The sequence below is a fragment of the Perna viridis genome, chromosome 11 (assembly GCF_037379345.1).
Source record: "Perna viridis isolate PV_CMFRI_1.1 ecotype Kerala chromosome 11, ASM3737934v1, whole genome shotgun sequence".
Classification (NCBI taxonomy): Eukaryota; Metazoa; Mollusca; class Bivalvia; order Mytilida; family Mytilidae; genus Perna; species Perna viridis.
In genome coordinates this window covers 29,730,130-29,749,912 of record NC_142455.1, presented here as the reverse complement: position 1 = coordinate 29,749,912, position 19,783 = coordinate 29,730,130, and the positions used below count along the sequence as shown (strand labels likewise).

General features: G+C 32.5%; 2 protein-coding genes across 9 annotated transcripts; both read left to right on the top strand.

Annotated features, from left to right (window-relative positions):
- Positions 1-541: 541 nt before the first annotated feature.
- Positions 542-6,792, top strand: LOC148603660 (uncharacterized). 4 transcript variants are annotated; one of them, XM_088553214.1, is made up of 2 exons: positions 542-641; positions 2,582-3,810. In XM_088553214.1, the coding sequence occupies exons 1-2, from the start codon at positions 621-623 to the stop codon at positions 3,686-3,688; spliced, it is 1,128 nt and encodes a 375-aa protein (XP_088409340.1). In that variant the 5' UTR covers positions 542-620; the 3' UTR covers positions 3,689-3,810. The 4 variants fall into 4 exon arrangements, 3 of the variants coding, with proteins under 3 accessions (XP_088409340.1, XP_088409342.1, XP_088409341.1); XM_088553216.1 differs by lacking the exon at positions 542-641 and adding an exon at positions 1,404-1,512; XR_015916745.1 differs by lacking the exons at positions 542-641; positions 2,582-3,810 and adding exons at positions 1,527-1,805; positions 4,000-6,792.
- Positions 6,793-8,573: 1,781 nt separating this feature from the next.
- Positions 8,574-12,018, top strand: LOC148603659 (uncharacterized). 5 transcript variants are annotated; one of them, XR_015916746.1, is made up of 2 exons: positions 8,574-8,729; positions 11,880-12,016. XR_015916746.1 is itself a non-coding variant. In XM_088553219.1 (2 exons), the coding sequence occupies exon 2, from the start codon at positions 10,477-10,479 to the stop codon at positions 11,566-11,568; it is 1,092 nt and encodes a 363-aa protein (XP_088409345.1). In that variant the 5' UTR covers positions 8,603-8,729; positions 10,462-10,476; the 3' UTR covers positions 11,569-11,690. The 5 variants fall into 5 exon arrangements, 3 of the variants coding, with proteins under 3 accessions (XP_088409345.1, XP_088409343.1, XP_088409346.1); XM_088553219.1 differs by lacking the exon at positions 11,880-12,016 and adding an exon at positions 10,462-11,690 and having other exon boundaries at positions 8,603-8,729; XM_088553217.1 differs by lacking the exons at positions 8,574-8,729; positions 11,880-12,016 and adding exons at positions 8,839-9,631; positions 10,462-11,690.
- The last annotated feature ends 7,765 nt before the right edge of the window (positions 12,019-19,783 follow it).

Sequence of the window (19,783 nt, the reverse complement as noted above, 5' to 3'; positions counted from 1 at the left end):
ATATTATTTTTTGAAAATTGGCATCTTTTAATATTTTAAGTCTGCGGGAAAAAAATTTCTAAATAATTATCTTTATTAATTCTTTTGAATAAAGCTTTTAAGGACGTGGGCAGGAACATAAATAAATTACGCACAATTAAAACAAAAGAAATACATTTTCCTCATACAAAACGCATTAAAACTTTTATACACCAGAATCTCAAAGAATTAAAATATTAATTAAAAAGTTTTAAGCATTTTTGTATATAGCCAAAAAGACATGCAATAATATATGACCACTGAAAACATTTAATAGGTTGAACAAATCATGATGTACCTATTACAACAATGACAGTATGATGTAGAGTGACACCAGTATTGTATATGTGTATAGTACCATAACAGAGCTACAAAGACTAGATACCTTACAATTAGAAGTGCCGAGGGATTTTAGGGCACGTCAAATATCAATTATTCATTAATAGTTTTGATAATTATTCTCTGGTTATGCAAGACAACAGTATTAAAACCAATTTGTTAAAAGGATGCTCAATATTTATCAGACAATGAGGAGTATAAGTCGATCTTTTATATTACATATATAAAATATAGACTTGGTAGATAACCCTGGGACAGATACAATGATGAAAAGACTTATTCTGGTAAGAATGTCCTAAGAACTGTATTTTTCTATCTGATAATGCAATTTCTGAGCATAAAATTCAAAGATCATGTTTACTGATTCAGTAAATAAATGTTTAATAAAATGTTGCTAGTGGTTTAATTTTTTGTGTGACGTATTGTTTCCCTTATCTTAAGTTTTATGTGTTACCTTTTTCATTGATATCGACTGACGATAGATACATGTAGGTAAAGAAATATTCGAACATTCCGACAACCGCTCTCCTATACAAATGTTCAAAATATTTTTTTAAATACTTTTGGGAGAGAAATGCATTGTGAATACCCTTATTTTGTTGTGTGTAAACACTGTAAGTGATTTTGTAAAAGCATTTTGACTTAAACGTACTCAAAAGCGTGAGGGTACAAGGCGAAAAGGTTTCGTGTTATAAAAAAATCAGCGAATTTTCTATATGTAACGAACTATTTGTGCATGAACAGAACTTCATGTTCCATTACCAAGTGCTATAAGGCCAATACTGCATTATTTTAAACTGAATGGGGCCTCTGATTTTCTTTCCAGAAATATATAGTATACATATATGTATTATGCCAAAGTACTTTATTCCCCCCATTTTCACCTCGGCAATATATTGGGTTTTTTTTCTTTTTTTTGCTCTGAATAGTGCATGTACCTATACATGTAGAGGTCATTACAAATGTATTCCAGTATGTATCAGGGTGACATATCACTAACAGATCACATTGTATACGGATAAGATAAAGAAATTGGTTTATTGATAAATACACTATTATCAACCCACTCTACCACTGACAGATAACCCTGCATTAAGATTGTCACAAAATTGGTGGACACGCACATTGTATTGCTGTCATGCATTTGTCATAGGGGTAATTGTGTTATTTTCATTGGAATGAACGAAACAACAAAACAAAAAACTTGCAATGATTTTCACTATGACAATTTTCAATGTATGGTGTGTATGTAATGCGATTGCACTACCATTAAATCATTGAATGAATTTATATGTAATCTTCAAAAAAGACCCCTTTAAAGTTATCGTGACTGAAATGTAGTAGGTTAAAGTTCACAATAGGGGGACTAATGTAGAAAAATCAAAATCAATACTATATAGTGATAATAAATGGACATGATTTTATATTGTTAGATAAAAATTCGAAATGTAAGTATTGATAAAGAAATAGATATGGTCAGACTTAAGTAATTAGGGCGATTATTTGCATTTGAGACGGATTAACGAATTTTCGTGGGCTATAAATATTTTAAGGACAATGTTATTGATCTTAAACTGACGGTTGGCAGACATGTATAAATTTTTTAGGAACTGTGCATAAATCATACATTGCAGGAATATACATTTTTTTTAATTCCAATGGCTGGCTCGGTGCAATTAAAAATTTCCGGCCTTGCCCACCTTCAGTACTTATGTTTTAGGGAATTAATCCCTATCTAAATTTGCAATCATTATGTTGGATGAAATACATGTAGTGAAAAGTTTTATCCTTGGTCGTCTTCAAATCTCAAATTGTGAAGTGTTAGAAGTTTTATAACTCTAATGATTAGCATTATATCATATATTACTTTGCACATGCATACACAAGTAACAAAGTATATGTGCAAGTTCTTTTAAGTACCATACCATAGAATATGAGGCGTCGATCCACATTTATAGTCAAGCATTCATGGAAAGGTATCACAAAAGAATTGACGAAACAAACTATTTGTGCAAAAAAAAAACAGTTATAGTCTCCTGTTTAATCTAATAATTTATAAAGATAGGTTTATGAGGTAAAACTTATTGTCATACCATATGCAATCAGAGATAAAGAAGATGTTAAAGGCAAGAGGAGATTTGAAATTACAGAAGCGTAAACCACGATTTACATTGTGAATTGTATGATGGATGCAATTTTGTGTTATTCTTTTAATCTCGTTCAGAGGATGGTTTTGAAATTGAAATGCAGAGATGTAATAAAAACTGTGGGATGCATATGTGTTGTATGTGTGTGTGTTAAATTGTGGCAGTGGCCGATCTTAGCAGATAATGAATCAATTTTGAACGATGGTATGGACATTTATGTTCGATCGATCAATCATGATTCTAATTATAAACAAATATCGACGAATTCCCATAAGAAAAGGATAACGAAGCAATCTGAAACTTTGCCACATGTATTCACGTACCAAAATGAAAATTGGAAACTTGCAAAATTTTGCAAACCTTACAAGGTATATCTCAATAGAACTGATTTTCCACTGCTTAACTTTGTATCGAATGCTGGGAAAGCAAAAATATTTACCCACGCTCTAAGTGATGGGATATCTTCAATTATCAATAGAACGGGTGCTTTTGAAGTAGGAACGATAAATCGAATACTTTTCGAATTACAGAAGGACAGCAGATTGAACCTTATCGATATCGGAACTAATATTGGACAACATAGTATAGCCGCTGCCTTGATTGGTCGAGACTCGATAGCGATTGATGGTGCAAAATTGAATATTGTACACTTATGCGCCTCGATACAATATTTAAACATCACAAAGAAAATTACTATTATACATAATATTGTATCAGACAGTCGTGGAAAAAGGCACGTGCGATACAGCGCCAAAAATGACGATTTCGGAACTACTTTCGTTGAATCAGACGGCATTTACAATAAAATGGTGTCTAAATATAAGAAGTCCTCTTTTAGTAATAATACAATTGAACAACAATCAATGACATTGGATGATTTACTGGACCTTCCAAAAATGCATCGCTTTAAAAAAGTTTTTATTAAGCTTGACGTAGAAGGACACGAACATAGAGTCTTGCAAGGAGGGACTAAGTTTTTCAAAAACATTCATATAGCGGGTATCATTATGGAATGGGCATGGCATGTTAATCGCACTACTGGAGACACCATAAGATCATTCATGAAAGACAAAGGGTTTCAACCCTTTTCAATTCCACCATTCCGACCTCGATCTGAAGTAGATATATCAAGTCAAAACCCCAACAAATGGCCTCAGGATGTACTTTGGTTACCTACAAACTAGAAAAGAAATTTTGATTATAAATTTACAACCTTTGTCATTTCAATATGAACAAAGAATTCAATATCAATCATATCTCAGGTATTTAGCAACAATAAAATTATCAACCCATATCACTGTGAAAATGCGTTAAACAATGATTCTAGACAGAATCCTAAATATCATATTTGTCGTCTCTTCGAAACATTTTTACCCATAAGCATGTTCCAATGAATTTCAATGTTAAGGTTAAGAACATACGTTCTACTTCAGAACACACTAAGCCTTAATAATAATAATAATAATAATAATAAAAATAGCCTTTATTTAAACAGGATAAACACATCAAAGAGATTCCCATTAATTTGACAGGAACTCGCTGTAAACGAACGTAACTCAACGAAAATCGACCAGAAACATCGAATATGTATGTGCAACTGTACAATATTCAAATTTCAGTGATAAGATCACAATGGTCTACAACATTTCTGACACACATCAAAAAAGACAAGTGCGTTATAGCCCAAATAACGACCATTTTGGAAATACATATGTGGTGACAGACGGTATTTGGGAAAAAAATGTTGTCATCATTCAAAAAAGGATTCTTCAGTAATAAAACAGTTGAGGAAGATGCAGTTTCTTTGGATGATATGTTATGCTTGCCAAAAATGGATCGTTTTAAAAAAGTATTTATTAAGCTTGATGTAGAAGGACATGATCACAGAGTATTACAAGGAGGAATGAAATTCTTAAAGACAGTACATATATCCGGTAAAATTATGGACTGGGCGTAGCACAAAATTCGCTAAACAGCAAATTTGATAATTTCCTTAATGCAGACATTCAAATTTAAACCGTATGAAATCCCTCGTTCCAAACCTCAAAATCAAATTGGTATTTTTTCAGATCGAGACCCAAATAAATGGCCACAAGATGTTCTTTGGTTACCAGTGAAGTAGCAGTTTATTTGCAATAAATTGTAAAGGTTAATAATAGTGCACGTGGCTTTTTAACCACCAGGGGTAATAAATATCTGAGACAGGTTTCCCGCCATTTTACTTCATCCAATTTGTCTAAACATTTCATTTGGAAATACAGACTCTCCTTCAGTTATGAGTAGTTTAAGTTATTTCTCCACTCGAGATGGTAAAATTAAAATTTTCATCATGCGAGCTGTAGTGTGCATGATAAAATATTAATTTTACCACAGAGAAGAAATAATTTAAAACGAGAATAGACTGAAGGGAATGGGTTTCTCCCATTAAATCTGTAGAAAACTCGAAGAAATTTAATCACCACCTGTAGTTAAAAAGCCACGTGCATTTTAAATTACCAAATTGACTTAAAAGAGGAGAATGTATTATACAGTGTCATGTCACATAAATGTTAGTTCACTGAAAAAAAACTAGGGGACGACTATTTGATGGGTGGTGGGGTGGTGGGGGTTGTGTCGAGGACTTTTTAGATAAATATTTTGCTCAGACCTTTCTGAATTTTTTTTTTGTACCTTTAACTACATTTGATCCAAACATTATGCTAGTACATAAACGGAAATAAAAAAATAATTTGATTCGATGTATGCGCACTTTGAAAATGAATACTTTAACCGTTAACTTTGAGAAAATAGATCATCGTCCAAGCCCCTTCCGTTAAATAAGGAATGGCCATTCACAGATACATAAAACAAAACGAAAAAAAAATAGGACTTCAACAATCACTATACATTGAAAATACCATGTGTTGTAAAAATGTATTATTGCAAAACATTCCAGTACTTTATAGTATAATTTGCTTTGGTTATCATTTCCATTTCTTTATTAATATCAAGGAGTTTCAATTCCTGGGTTAAACATTCATTTAAAAAAAATTAAAATCTTCCTGTTTGGTGGGAGCGTTTTAATCACCGCCTTCTTAAATTAGTAAACTAGACTCATCATATGTCCCGGTCCCAATAAAGGTGGCCCTCTTGACCATACTTAATCCCATCCAAGATTTTCACGACTAACGAAAGGACATCGGTCAAAATGGAGGAGCTATCCAGGCAACAAGCCTTAATCTGCGCTGACCAAGCGACAAACCTAAATCAGCGCTGCCCAGACAACAAACCTAAATCAGCGCTGACCAAGCAACAAACCTTAATCAGCACTGACCAGGCAACAAACCTAAATCATCGCTGACCATCCAATCTTTAACAAATGGAGGCTCTACCTGGGGGACAAGAATTTATGACTGACGAACGGACGGAAAAACGGATCAAAAACATTACACTCCTGCAATTTATTTTTTTTTAAATTATCACGTATATGTTTTTTATAGAAAAATTATACAGTATTTAAATAACAATTATGTAGTCTGGAAAGTAAGCTCCTAATCTGAAATTGAATTTAAAAAAATGTATTTATTAATCTCAGTTTCCGCTATATAGATTACATATTATCTTTAAACAATCCCAATGTCGGGGATTTGATACATCGCATCTACCCAAAGGAACTTGAGATAAAAGGATACTACAGATACTATGAAGTCAGCCTCATATCTTGACCTACACTTAGAAATCTATGGTAAAGGAAAACTATTGACCAAACTTTACGACAAACGTGATGACTTTTTATTCAGAATTGTCAACTTTCCTTTCATCTGTGGCAACATCCCTTCGGCTCCTGCGTATGGAGTGTTCATATCACAGCTCATACGTTATGCCAGAGCTTGCCAAAACTACGCAGACTTTTTGTATCGCGCTAGAACTCTAACAAATAGGCTTCTGGAACAGGGTTATGTTGCTACAAGATTGAAGTCATCACTACAAAATTTTATGATCGTCATCATGAACCACTACGGTTTATCGATCTGAACCATGAAAACTGATTTATTCAACGAGTTAGATTTTTCCATTCCTCTTTCATCTACCTTGGCCTTGACTTTTTATCTGGCTATACGATGTTTCTTCCTTTGGATAAGATCAGTTATTAAGTCAGCCTCATAAAAGTGAAGGAATAGGTCAGCGAGTAGAAGAGCACACGTTATTTCCACTGGAATGCCGATAGTTCGTTGGAAAACGAGGCCACCACACTGGAAAAATATGTTGTCGATAAACAATTTTAATATTTTGAAAACTTCTTCGCTGTATTTGGAATCGTTTTTTATCACGAATAAAGAATTTTTACCAACAACTACGTATATGTATCTAGGCGCACCGTCTTTTTTTATGGAGTAAAAACGTTTTGATGTATAGTGTTTTTGAGTTGGGATTTTAATTAGTATGTGGTATAATGATAAGTCTTTGGCGCAAATGAAGTCGTTAATATTTCAAAAATTGGCGCAAACGCATGGCACCATTAAAAATGCTACCTGCATTGAAGGTAAATAAGAATTCCAGAATTAATCGAATTAATTCACAAGCTAACTTCCTAGAACACTTCGCTTTCAAAGTATTTTTATGAAGGAATTTTATGTATACATAACCACAATTTTAGTTCTTATCTGTATACATTTACATCTGTACATCAGAAATTGTGCATTTCTATAATTATTTTCTCTCATGCATAGTCTTGACTAAAGCCCCGTTCTCATACTTATAAAACTAAGAAAGGCCAAACTTACGACCTTTATCAGAAGTGAATAGAATTGGCCGGGAAGAACACTAAAATTGAGAGGTTATGAAACATTCTTTATCTTATTTACAGATTATATAAAACATCTCTGTTCATTTAAATGTGATATATCTAAATATTATTTTTTTGAAAATTGGCATGTTTAAATGTTTCAAGTCTGGGGAAAAATAAATTTCTAAATAATTATCTTTATTAACTCTTTTGAATAAAGCTTTTAAGGACGTGGGCAGGAAAATAAATAAATTACGCACAACTAAAACAAACGAAATACATTTTCCTTATACAAAACGCGTTCAAACTTTTATACACCAGAATCCCAAAGAATTAGAGAGTCGTTTTAAAATATTAATTAAAAAGTTTTAAGCATTTTTTTTAGCCAAAAAGACATGCAATAATACATGACCACTGAAAATATTTAATAGGTTGAACAAATCATGATGTACCTATTACAACATTGACATTATGACGCTGTAGAGTGACACCAGTATTGTACATGTGTATAATACCATGACAGAGCTACAAAGACAAGAGACCTTACAATTAGAAATGCCGAGGGATTTTAGGGCACGTCAAATATCCATTATTTATTAATATTTTCGATAATTATTCTCTGGTTATGTAAGACTATAGTATTGAAACCAATATTTATTAGAAAATGAGGAGTATAAGTCGATCTTTTATATTACATTTATAAAACATAGACTTAGTCGTTAATCCAGGGACAGATACAATGATGAAAAGACTTATTCTGGTAATTTTTCATTGATATCGACTGACGATAGATACATGTAGTAAAGAAATATTCGAACATTCCGACAACCGCTCTCCTATACAAATATTGAAAATATTTTTTAAATACTTTTGGGAGAGAAATGCATTGTGAATACCCTTATTTTGTTGTGTGTAAGGACTGTAAGTGATTTTGTAAAAGCATTTTGACTGAAACGTACTCAAAAGCGTGAGGGTACAAGGCGATAAGGTTTCGTGTTATAAAAAAATCAGCGAATTTTCTATATGTAACGAACTATTTGTGCATGAACAGAACTTCATGTTCCATTACCAAGTGCTATAAGGCCCATACTGCATTATTTTAAACTGAATGGGGCTTCTGATTTTCTTTCCAGAAATATATAGTATACATATATATATATTATGCCAAAGTATTTTATTCCCCCCCATTTTCACCTCGGCAATATATTGGTTGTTGTCTACTTTTTGTTGCTCGGAATAATGCATGTACCTATACAGGTCATTACAAATGTATTCCAGTTTGTATCAGCGTGACATATCACTAATGGATCACAATGTATACGGATAAGATTTCGAAAATGGTCTATTGATAAATACACTATTATCAACCCACTCTACCACTGACAGATAACCCTGGATTAAGATTGACACAAAATTGGTGGAAATGCACATTGTATTGCTGTTATGAATTTGTCATAGAGGTAATTATTTTATTTTACCCCTTGGCATAAATGACACAACAAAACAAGAAACTTGCATTGATTTTTCACTATGTCAATCAACAATGCATGGTGTGTATGTAATGATATCAGTCTTGTATTACATATTCATGAGCAGGTATACGTCAAAACATGGAGGCTAAAAATGTAGTGCGCTTCCTTTTTGCCTTTTTCCTGTTTTTGTTTCTTGGCAAATGGCTATCATTTTTCATCAGAAGTACAGTGTAAATATCACGCTATGACACAATAAACTTGTTTTTGAGGAAAAGCAGTACTTTCATGAAAAATAATGCTTCAGAAAAGGGGTTTATTTTATGAACTCAAGGTAAAAGTGAAAGTAGAAAAAGTCTATTTTTAGTTTGACCTGTCCTGGTGTACCAAAGTTTGTGCCTTTTTTTCTAAAATGGACCTAAAAATTATTTTTGACATTTCCCTGATTGAAAAACATGGTTAAAAGTTAGATGGAAACTCCTTGTGTATTTCTTAAAAAAATCATGAAAATTTAAGGTATACTATTGAAGCCTATGGGGCAAAGAATACAAGACTGAGACCTAACGCGATTGCACAACCATTAAATCATTGAATGAAACTATATGTAATCTTCAAAAAAGAACCCTTCACATTTATCGTGACTGAAATGTAGTAGGTTAAAGTTCTCAATAGGGGTCACTACTGTAGAAAAATCGAAATCACTACTACATAGTGATAATAAATGGACACGATTTTATATTGTTAGATAAAAATTTGAAGTGTAAGTATTGATAAAGAAATAGGTATGGTCAGACATAAGTAATTAGGGCGCTTATTTGCATTTCAGACGGATTAACGAATTTTCGTGGGCTATAAATATTTTAAGGACTATGTTACTGATCTTAAAACTGAAGGTACGCAAACATGTATTTTTGGTAGGAACTGTGCATACATCCTAGACTGCTGGAATATACATTTTTTTAATTACAAGGCCTGGATCGGTGCCTTATGCTTCATAATTACAGATACATGTAATATTCCATTGTTTTTGATGACATGAAGTTCCAAGATTTTATATTGACTTGAACAGAAATCATTGATATTTTAATGGTTTAAAATATTCGTTTTCAGATCTTCATTGGTAAGTGCCATTTATTAATTAAAAAAAAACTATGGTAAATTAAAAATCTCAGGCCTTTCCCTACGTCAGTAATTTTATTTTAGGAAATTAATCCCTATCTAAATTTGTAATCATTATATTGGATAAACAAAATGTAGTGTAAAAAGTTGTATCCTTTGTTGTCTTCAAATCTCAAATTGTGAAGTGTTAGAAGCTTTATAACTCCAAAGATTAGCATTAAATCATATGTTACATTACACATGCATGCACATGTAACAAAGTATATGTGCAAGCTCTTTTAAGTACCATGCCATAGGATATGAGACGTCGATCCACAATTATATTCAAGCGTTCAAGGAAAGCTTTCACCAAAGAATGAAAATTAAAATTGACGAAACAAACTATTTGTGCAAAAATAAAACCAGTTATATTCCTCCTGTTTAATCTAATAATTTATAAAGATAAGTTTATGATATAAAACTTATTATCATACCATATACAAGCAGAGGTAAAGAAGATGTGAAAGGCAAGAAGAGATTTGAAATTACGGAAACGTAAACCACGTTTTACATTGTGAATTGTATGATGGATACAATTTTGTGTTATTCTTTTAATCTCTTTCAGAGGATTGTTTTAAAAATGAAATGCAGAGATGTAACAAAAACTTTGGGATGTATATGTGTTGTATGTGTGTGTGTTAAATTGTGGCAGGGGTCGATCTTAGCAGATAATGAATCAATTTTGAACGATGGTACAGAGATTTATGTTCGATCGATCAATCATGATTCTAATTATAAACAAATATCGACGAATTCCCATAAGAAAAGGATAACGAAGCAATCTGAAACTTTGCCACATGTATTCACGTACCAAAATGAAAATTGGAAACTTGCAAAATTTTGCAAACCTTACGAGGTATATCTCAATAGAACTGATTTTCCACTTCTTAACTTTGTATCGAATGCTGGGAAAGCAAAAATATTTACCCACGCTCTAAGTGATGGGATATCTTCAATTATCAATAGAACGGGTGCGTTTGAAGTAGGAACGATAAATCGAATACTTTTTGAGTTACAGAAGGACAGCAGATTGAACCTTATCGATATCGGAACTAATATTGGACAACACAGTATAGCCGCTGCCTTGATTGGTCGAGACTCGATAGCGATTGATGGTGCAAAATCGAATATTGTACACTTATGCGCCTCGATACAATATTTAAACATCACAAAGAAAATTACTATTATACATAATATTGTATCAGACAGTCGTGGAAAAAGGCACGTGCGATACAGCGCCAAAAATGACGATTTCGGAACTACTTTCGTTGAATCAGACGGCATTTACAATAAAATGGTGTCTAAATATAAAAAGTCCTCTTTTAGTAATAATACAATTGAACAACAATCAATGACATTGGATGATTTACTGGACCTTCCAAAAATGCATCGCTTTAAAAAAGTTTTTATTAAGCTTGACGTAGAAGGACACGAACATAGAGTCTTGCAAGGAGGGACTAAGTTTTTCAAAAACATTCATATAGCGGGTATCATTATGGAATGGGCATGGCATGTCAATCGCACTACTGGAGACACCATAAGATCATTCATGAAAGACAAAGGGTTTCAACCCTTTTCAATTCCACCATTCCGACCTCGATCTGAAGTAGATATATCAAGTCAAAACCCCAACAAATGGCCTCAGGATGTACTTTGGTTACCTACAAACTAGAAAAGAAATTTTGATTATAAATTTACAACCTTTGTCATTTCAATATGAACAAAGAATTCAATATCAATCATATCTCAGGTATTTAGCAACAATAAAATTATCAACCCATATCACTGTGAAAATGCGTTAAACAATGATTCTAGACAGAATCCTAAATATCATATTTGTCGTCTCTTCGAAACATTTTTACCCATAAGCATGTTCCAATGAAATTCAATGTTAAGGTTAAGAACATACGTTTTACTTCAGAACACGTTAAGCCTTAATAATAATAATAATAATAATAATAATAATAGCCTTTATTTAAACAGGATAAACACATAAAAGAGATTTCCATTAATTTGACAGTAACTCGCCGTAAACGAACGTAACTCAACGACAATCGCCCTAACAGAACCGTGAAGGGCGGGAGAAATTATTTATGATTAGTGCAGATGAATAAGCGTTAGTCAACGTCTATTAAACATCTGTAACTGAAAGAGAAATTGTTGATGGATTTTGTTAGCTACCTTGAATACCAATGCAGGCCTATTATGGTCGATATTAGTGGCCAGTAGTACCAACTGGTGTTGGTGGTGGAACTCAGCCTGAATACCTGACCGAAGAACTAAGACAAAGTATTTCCTAGCGACTGGATGCTGTGTTGACGCTCTTGTCCACTCCTAGACCCCACCTGCCACGTCTGAAAAACTAACATTCTGTACTTGTATACAATGTATATGATTCCACACATTGCTTTTATAATAATATTTAAATGATGTGTAGGCTTTTGCAAATAATTTACGAAGAAATAACAATTTACATTTTAAAATTTCAAAATACATTTTCATTCTGGTTATATAATAAAATGGAAGAATATTAAAAAAAACACTATATGAAAATTAAATAAAGCCAACAAATAATGGATGACAATAACATTTTATAGTTTCTTCCATAACCCCAGCGATACGTATTTCTTATTAAATACCATTTGGCATTTTTTCTTATTTTTTTTGTGAATATTTTGTTCCTTTTTGTGACTTGGACCTACTGTTGTAACAGGTTAAATTATTAATTTCTGTACATTATACTTGTCGTTATTTGTTCAACAATTTAATGTATTTTATTCTATGCATGGAGAAGACCATGTGAGTTGGAATAACTCGTGTCTAATCCAAATTTGTTTATTTTCAAATATAATAAATTTATACTGAAACTAAACTAAACTTTCTTCCGTAATCGTACGAACGGTACGTATGCTATTAGAACTCGATTTCCAGTTTATAAATAAAACGCACAGTTTGTAGAGGCATTACATTAATTTTGATTATAATTTCAATGAAATCGAAATGAGTTAAGCCTTAGTTTGAGCTTAGTTTCTACTGTAATTGTAGTCATTCCACACAACAAAACAGACGATCAATATCAGTACGCCCGTCAATTTAATGGAAATCTCTATAAGTACCTTAAACGAGTTCACGTAATGGTCCTGCATTATAATACATATATACATCATACAAATACAATAAAAACAAGTTCAAGGGTTTTTATTTAAACATATAAATTGACATCAATAACTTTATGTAGAAAAAATACTCCTCTAAATATTTCTGACGATTCCAGGTGAATTGTTCCATAGACTGGTACCAGATCTAGACATTATCAGCGAACGTCTATAATATTCAGTACGAGATCTTGGAGTAAATAACAAATTATTAACACTCTGTCTTGTTCTTCTAGAACTAATTTCATGTACATAATTAAATGCTGTCTTTATACAAATCAGACATGACATAATTCATGCATGTCAAAAACCCACCAAAATTAGTTTTAATTTTTATTTAGAAACAGTTACTGATCACATATACAGTCTTAGTTTTTCATTTGGTTGTTGCACATTTTGAGATAAAAAAGACACTGCAAGAGTTATCGCTCTTGATTTTGTTTGATTTTGTTGATTTCAGTGGGAGATGAATGTATGATTTTCTAAAAAGTGTAGATCTGAATAAAGAAATAATTGTCGTAGTGTAAAAAAAGCATTGTTTGTTTGGGTTTTCTACACCATGAATCACTATATTGTTGGCAGTTTAAGAATTTTATGTGGACTGATACTTTAATATATGTGTGTGTGTTGAATTGTGAAGTACTTTAAAAACTAAAAAAAAAAACCTTTCTGAATACTAAATAGTCAGGTATTGGCATCCATCTAGTACAGAAAAGTTTTGTGATGGAGTCATAATATTTCTGATATTAAGTATAATGCGAGCAGCTGCCTATTGTAACTTAAAAATTACGTCAATATTACATTTAGTTTTCAGTATTTTGTGTTGCATTATACAGTACAACAATAGTTAAAATGTGGAAGTATCATACTGTTACAAACTTTAAGTAAAGCTTCATTTGGCATTAATGGCCTAAGTCTTATTTTCTTTAAAGGTATATTAAGACGTGACTTGAGACGTGACGTCAAAGTTAAACATGCATCTATGTCAACACCCAATAATTTGGCTGAGGTAACATTTTCTAATTCAAGAGCATTGACTCTAATACAAATATTATTAAACCTTTGCCAATTGTTGGCTTGTTTTAAGAATATATTGAGTTTTTAGTTAATTTATATTTATTCATCTAGGTTATAGAATTAAGTAAATCTTCAGTTAAATTCCTTGAGAATTTGTAAAGATTTGTCAAATTCATCAGTAGAGGTGTCGTTTGCATTTATAATTGAATGACAATATTAAAGACACGATAGATTACCATTTACAAAAAGAATAAAAAATTTAAACAAAAAACAAAGGCCCAAGTATAAAACCTTGGGGTTACACCAATAGACACTTTTTTATGGTTTAGATAATTCCCCTTTCCAACCAACACACTGTTATTTGTTGCTCAAGTACTATTTATACCAATCATCATTATTTTTACGTTTTCCAAATGACATAAGTTTATACAGTAAGACATTATGATTAACAGTGTCAAACATGTTTAGCGGTTATGTGTGCTTACCTTAAATATTTGAATTGCTAGTTTTCATCTTCTTGTTAAGCTGATCTAAGACTGTGAAAATTTACAATAGAATCTGTTTCGTCCCACAACAGCTATTTTACCTGGTCTTTAATCAAGTCTGTTGTTGTACAATCGTAATGGACTGTATACGGTATCATGACGTTTTATACGAACTTTGAACTTACACTGCAGAATTATCTTAAGCCAAATTATGTAGGTCTTTATATTCACGTTGCTTTTCATTTGTAAGGGGAATTAAATTTGTACACAAGTAATATATATTAAACAGACTAGGATGAGAACAGACAAAACACGTATGATCACTAATCATATCAGTACATTGTGGGTGTCCATTTCAAAGTTTTAGACATCCATTATAAATATTCCAATACATTTAGATAAGTATAATTTCTCTATGTAGTGTCAGGTCCCCATCAGCCGCGCCATAAATTTGTTAAATGTTATTGTAGTTGTTCATACTTCCCTTAAAAATAACAAGTCATTTCTTAATGTATGCACTTTGTTTAATCCTCAGGATGATTCATATTTTAGAAATTCAGTCGTAAATGATACAAACTCTGAAAATTTAATCTAGTGAAACTGTGAAAAAACATAATTTATGTATCTACAAAAATAATTCTAATCACACCTACCTTATCAGAAGCAAAATACAGTTTTTAAATCAGTTAATTTCTCTATGTCCTTGCCAATGACACGGCAATATTCAAATTCTATAAACAGGAAGTGTTCAATATTTAAAACAATCCTAATTTCGGGGGATTTGATACATCACATCTACCGAAAAGAACTTGAGATTAAGGATACTACAGACACTGTGAAGTCAGCCTCATATCTTGACCTACACTTAGAAATGGATGGTAAAGGAAAACTATTGACCAAACTTTACGACAAACGTGATGACTTTTCATTCAGAATTTTTAAATTTCCTTTCATCTGTGGCAACATCCCTTCGGCTCCTGCGTATGGAGTGTTCATATCACAACTCATACGTTATGCCAGAGCTTGCCGAAACTACGCAGACTTTTTGTATCGCGCTAGAAATCTAACAAATAGGCTTCTGGAACAGGGTTATGTTGCTACAAGATTGAAGTCATCACTACAGAAGTTTTATGGTCGTCATCATGAACTCGTGGATCGTTGTGGTGTATCCATCAGCACCATGAAAACTGATGTATTCAACGGGTCATAGTTTTCCTTTCCTCGTTTGTCTACCCCGGACTTGACTTTTTATGAGCAACTCGGCGGGTGTTCTTTGTTGTGTATGTCTGTTTTCCATGTCTGGTCTTTGTCCCTGGATTGCGTTCGTTTGGTTGCCGCTGTGACTTTTATCATCGATTTCTAAGTGTAGGTCAAGATATGAGGCTGACTTCACAGTGTCTGTAGTATCCTTTATCTCAAGTTCTTTTGGGTAAATGCGATGTATCAAATCCCCGAAATTAGGATTGTTTAAAGATAATACGTCATCTATATAGCGGAAACTGAGATTGAAGGATCTAGCCAAACGATATTCTTTCTTTCTAATCAGATCAGCTATAAAGTCAGCCTCATAAGACTAAAGGAATATGTCAGCAAGTAAAGGAGCACATTTGTTCCCATTGGAATGCCGACCGTTTGTTGACAAACACGTCAAATATGTTGTCGATTAAAAATTCCAGCATTTTGTAAACATCTTACGATTATAGCATACCGAAATGTGCAAAAACGTCAAACACAGCACTTTTCTCTTGTAACATAACAAATAACGTCACTGATTTCATATTTGTAATATCAATCCGTTGAAAAGAATGCTATTTGAAGTTAACATATGATGCGGTCATATTTTCTTTGAAGTTACCCATGATATAATCTTGATAATGCAATGGATTGGAGTTCAATAACTTCCATGCACGTTATCTGGTCAATAGGAAGTTATATGAGATAATGGCGATCACAGCATTATTTATCAAATATTTGTCACTCTTTTTGATTCAATCGTATTCATATAAATATTTTTTTTTGCCGTTATCATTTCAATCACATTCTTCTGCAATAAAATATTTCACTGCTGTTCAAAATAAATGCAACCGCTTGACACTCACAAAATTAAATATTAAGTAGCGAAAAGACCATTAAAGAAAAAAGTTTTTTTTGTAAAATTCTCTTTTTAAATGTAAACGACTTGTTGACTGAAATTTATACAAATAGTAATAAGACAATAAAATATCTGTGAATCTAGCCCGATACCATGAGTAACGACAGTTATGACGTCATGTTTGCCGGCTGTTTCCACCAAAACTCTTTTCTGCAAAATTTATACAATTGGAACTTCTCCACATACAGCTCAGAATCCAGGATGTTTTTTTTTCAGGGGTCATTCAGGGGGTTGGAACCCTCTACATTTTGTTGCAAAATTTGAGGATTTTGCTTTAAAGTAGAGCTAAAATGACCAAAATGATTTCCTACATCCCCTGTTTTCTAACAACATTTTAGATATTTCTGGATCCGTACATAAAATATATATTTTGAATTGATGGTTGCCATGCTTAGGTTGCACTATACATGTACAGATGAGATTAAGTGCACTGTTTCGTACACAAAATTGACCCAGTCTTATATTGTAAAACGTAAAAAATAAAAGGTGAAACTTGATGGAAATATTGATTATGGGTAGTACAACATTCTTACATAAACAGATGCATTACTTGTGAAGGTAAAGAGGTGCAAAATGCATGCTTTAAGTAATCCAAAAAGATTCGGGTCCTCGTCGGATTGGGTTCTCTTCCCTGCACCAACTTTTTTTTTTTTTTTTTTTGTTTTTTTTTGTTTTTTTGGTTTTTTGTTCAAAAAATGCAAAATTTCTCACCAACTTTAAGAATTAAAATCATGAACAAATAAGCAGAAAAAAGGTACACTTTTTATTGTTTTTCTAACAATAATACTGCAATTTCGTTGGATTTGCTTGTTTAAGTGTCTAAACAAATTGTCGTAAAGTTATATGCAGTTTTCTTTCTATATTTGTGGACCCTTATTCTATACTTTAAATTTCAAATGTTTGGAGAAGGGTAATGCCATTTTCCGTCATCTGTGGGAATGAATCCTTCATATAGGCGGACTACAACATCACAGAGAGCGATTCTTTTCTGTTGTACTAGTTTTGACACCGCGAGGAACAAAATATCAGGTAATAGAGGCACAATGAAATACCGTTGATTCGTAAAATGGAAACCACGAACCAGAACGACAAGTGCTTTCTTTTTTACGAATCAAGACATTACATTGTTTCTGTTACTTAAACTAATAATGTTTGTCTCATAGATTTTGTTATTAATTTGTCCTTTTGTTGTCGAAACTAATACTCTAATAACCAATATGGATGAATTTAAAATGAACACAAAACTAGTAAATGCACAGTTATAGAGTACATCTAAAACGATACATATATTATTTTCAAAACACAGATATATAAATTCAAACAGCTTTTCTTTGAATAGAAGAAATGAGTTACTGCGGGTAAAAATAAGTCAATCTGTATTTAAACGAAAAAAAATGCCTACATTATTAACAGGAATAATTCCTCAATACTTCATCTATATATAAAACATTTCTGCTGTTCTTTGCAGAAAGCATTAGTTTCATTATACCTCTGCAAATAGTTTTGTGGTAAATAGAAATAATCCCATCCGTCTGTCCGTCCGTCATTCCACATTTCGTGTTCTTTATAACCTTTACTTACGAACTAACTTGACAAATTTTCTTAGCCTGATAGATTATAAATAGAACTTCTTATATAAAAGTGTAAAACGTATTTAATTTTGGTAAGGACGGTTTAATTTTTTCCGTTATTATTTTTCTTTTCTCGAATTCTATCTGGTAATACCGCCAAACATTTACATTTTGTCTAATTATTTCAACAATGAAAAAAGTACACACATTATGATCATTTGCATTCTGTACAATGGGGTCCGAAAATAGGGAAAGACTTTCTAGAAAAGAGCATGGATAGACACGATACATAAATGGCTCATTTCATTTTTGCCCCGCCCTCATTTGTTTTACTCAGTACGCATCTTTTATCAAATGACTTCCGAAAGATTCACAAAACTGTCTTTTTTTACCCAAAGCAGTTTCATGTCTAAAGAACAATATGCACAGGGATCCGACGATAACATTGGTGCTGAATTTGGTGCGATAAATAACAAAACCGAAAACGGTGTAGCTATTGATGAATGGGCTGAACAAGTAGAGAGTCAAGAAGTAGTCATTGGTGCAGCACCCTTCTCTAGTTCTCAAACCAGCAGGATAAAGAAAATAGTGTACCACCAAACCTTTTTCAAAACTTTTAACTTCTATACCCACAGCTGTCAACGAGGGTCTCCCATCCTACCACAACACTTTTTACTCCCGTAGTGGTATTCATTAAATGTAAATCCTGCAAAATTCGAAAGATTTTCTGAAGACCATCAGTTCAAGATTATTATCAGAATCTAATAGCATTAAAACCTATGATTGTTCAACACAGTATACTTCTATTGCCCATACTTAGTTAAAATCCCGACTTAAAACATTATACATCGTTGTTTTTCCAAAAAAGATGGTAAACCTAGATACAAATATATATTTCTTGGTAGAGATTCTTTGCCTCATACTTTGTAAAAAATAATTCCAAATCATCTTCTAAATATACAGAAGATGTTTTCAAAATTTTTGATCGACAACATATTTGTCCAGTGTAGTGGACGCGTTTTTCAACAAATGATCGGTATGAACAACTCGGCGGGCGTTTCTAGAAAAGCAAAGGCCGCTTACCCTACCGGTGCACCTCGTCCATGCTCCCAGTTTTTGGTGGAGTCTGAGTCTCTCATTTACTTATGTTACTTTGTATGTATTGTTTTAGTTTAGTTACTGTATGTCCTTTGTTGTGTTTGTCTGTTTTCCATGTTTGGTCTTTGTTTCTGGATTACATTCTTTTGATTTCCGCTAGAATCTTGGTTCCCTCGTTGGTTACTCTTACTGACGATTAAGTTGATTCCATGGCAGTTAAGAGGTTTGTTTCCAAACTTCTATTGTTTATTCTGAGTCCATATTTTGAGAGAAAATACTGAACTTGTTATACAATTTAATTTTAATAGCCTTTGAAAGATAGGTTTTCGATAAGTAAATGCATAAATTTGCCTGTTTTCACTACAAATACACGCACTTCTACATGTAGCAGAAAATGTTACCTATTAAC

What these genes read in the sequence shown, in the direction of transcription:
- LOC148603660 (XM_088553214.1), top strand. Translation starts at nt 621, where the DNA reads ATGATGAAAAGACTTATTCTG. An exon ending in TGATGAAAAGACTTATTCTG is followed by an intron (nt 642 to 2,581) that starts GTAAGAATGTCC and finishes AATCTCGTTCAG; the next exon opens with AGGATGGTTTTGAAATTGAA.
- LOC148603659 (XM_088553217.1), top strand. Translation starts at nt 9,608, where the DNA reads ATGTTACTGATCTTAAAACTGAAG. An exon ending in TACTGATCTTAAAACTGAAG is followed by an intron (nt 9,632 to 10,461) that starts GTACGCAAACAT and finishes AATCTCTTTCAG; the next exon opens with AGGATTGTTTTAAAAATGAA.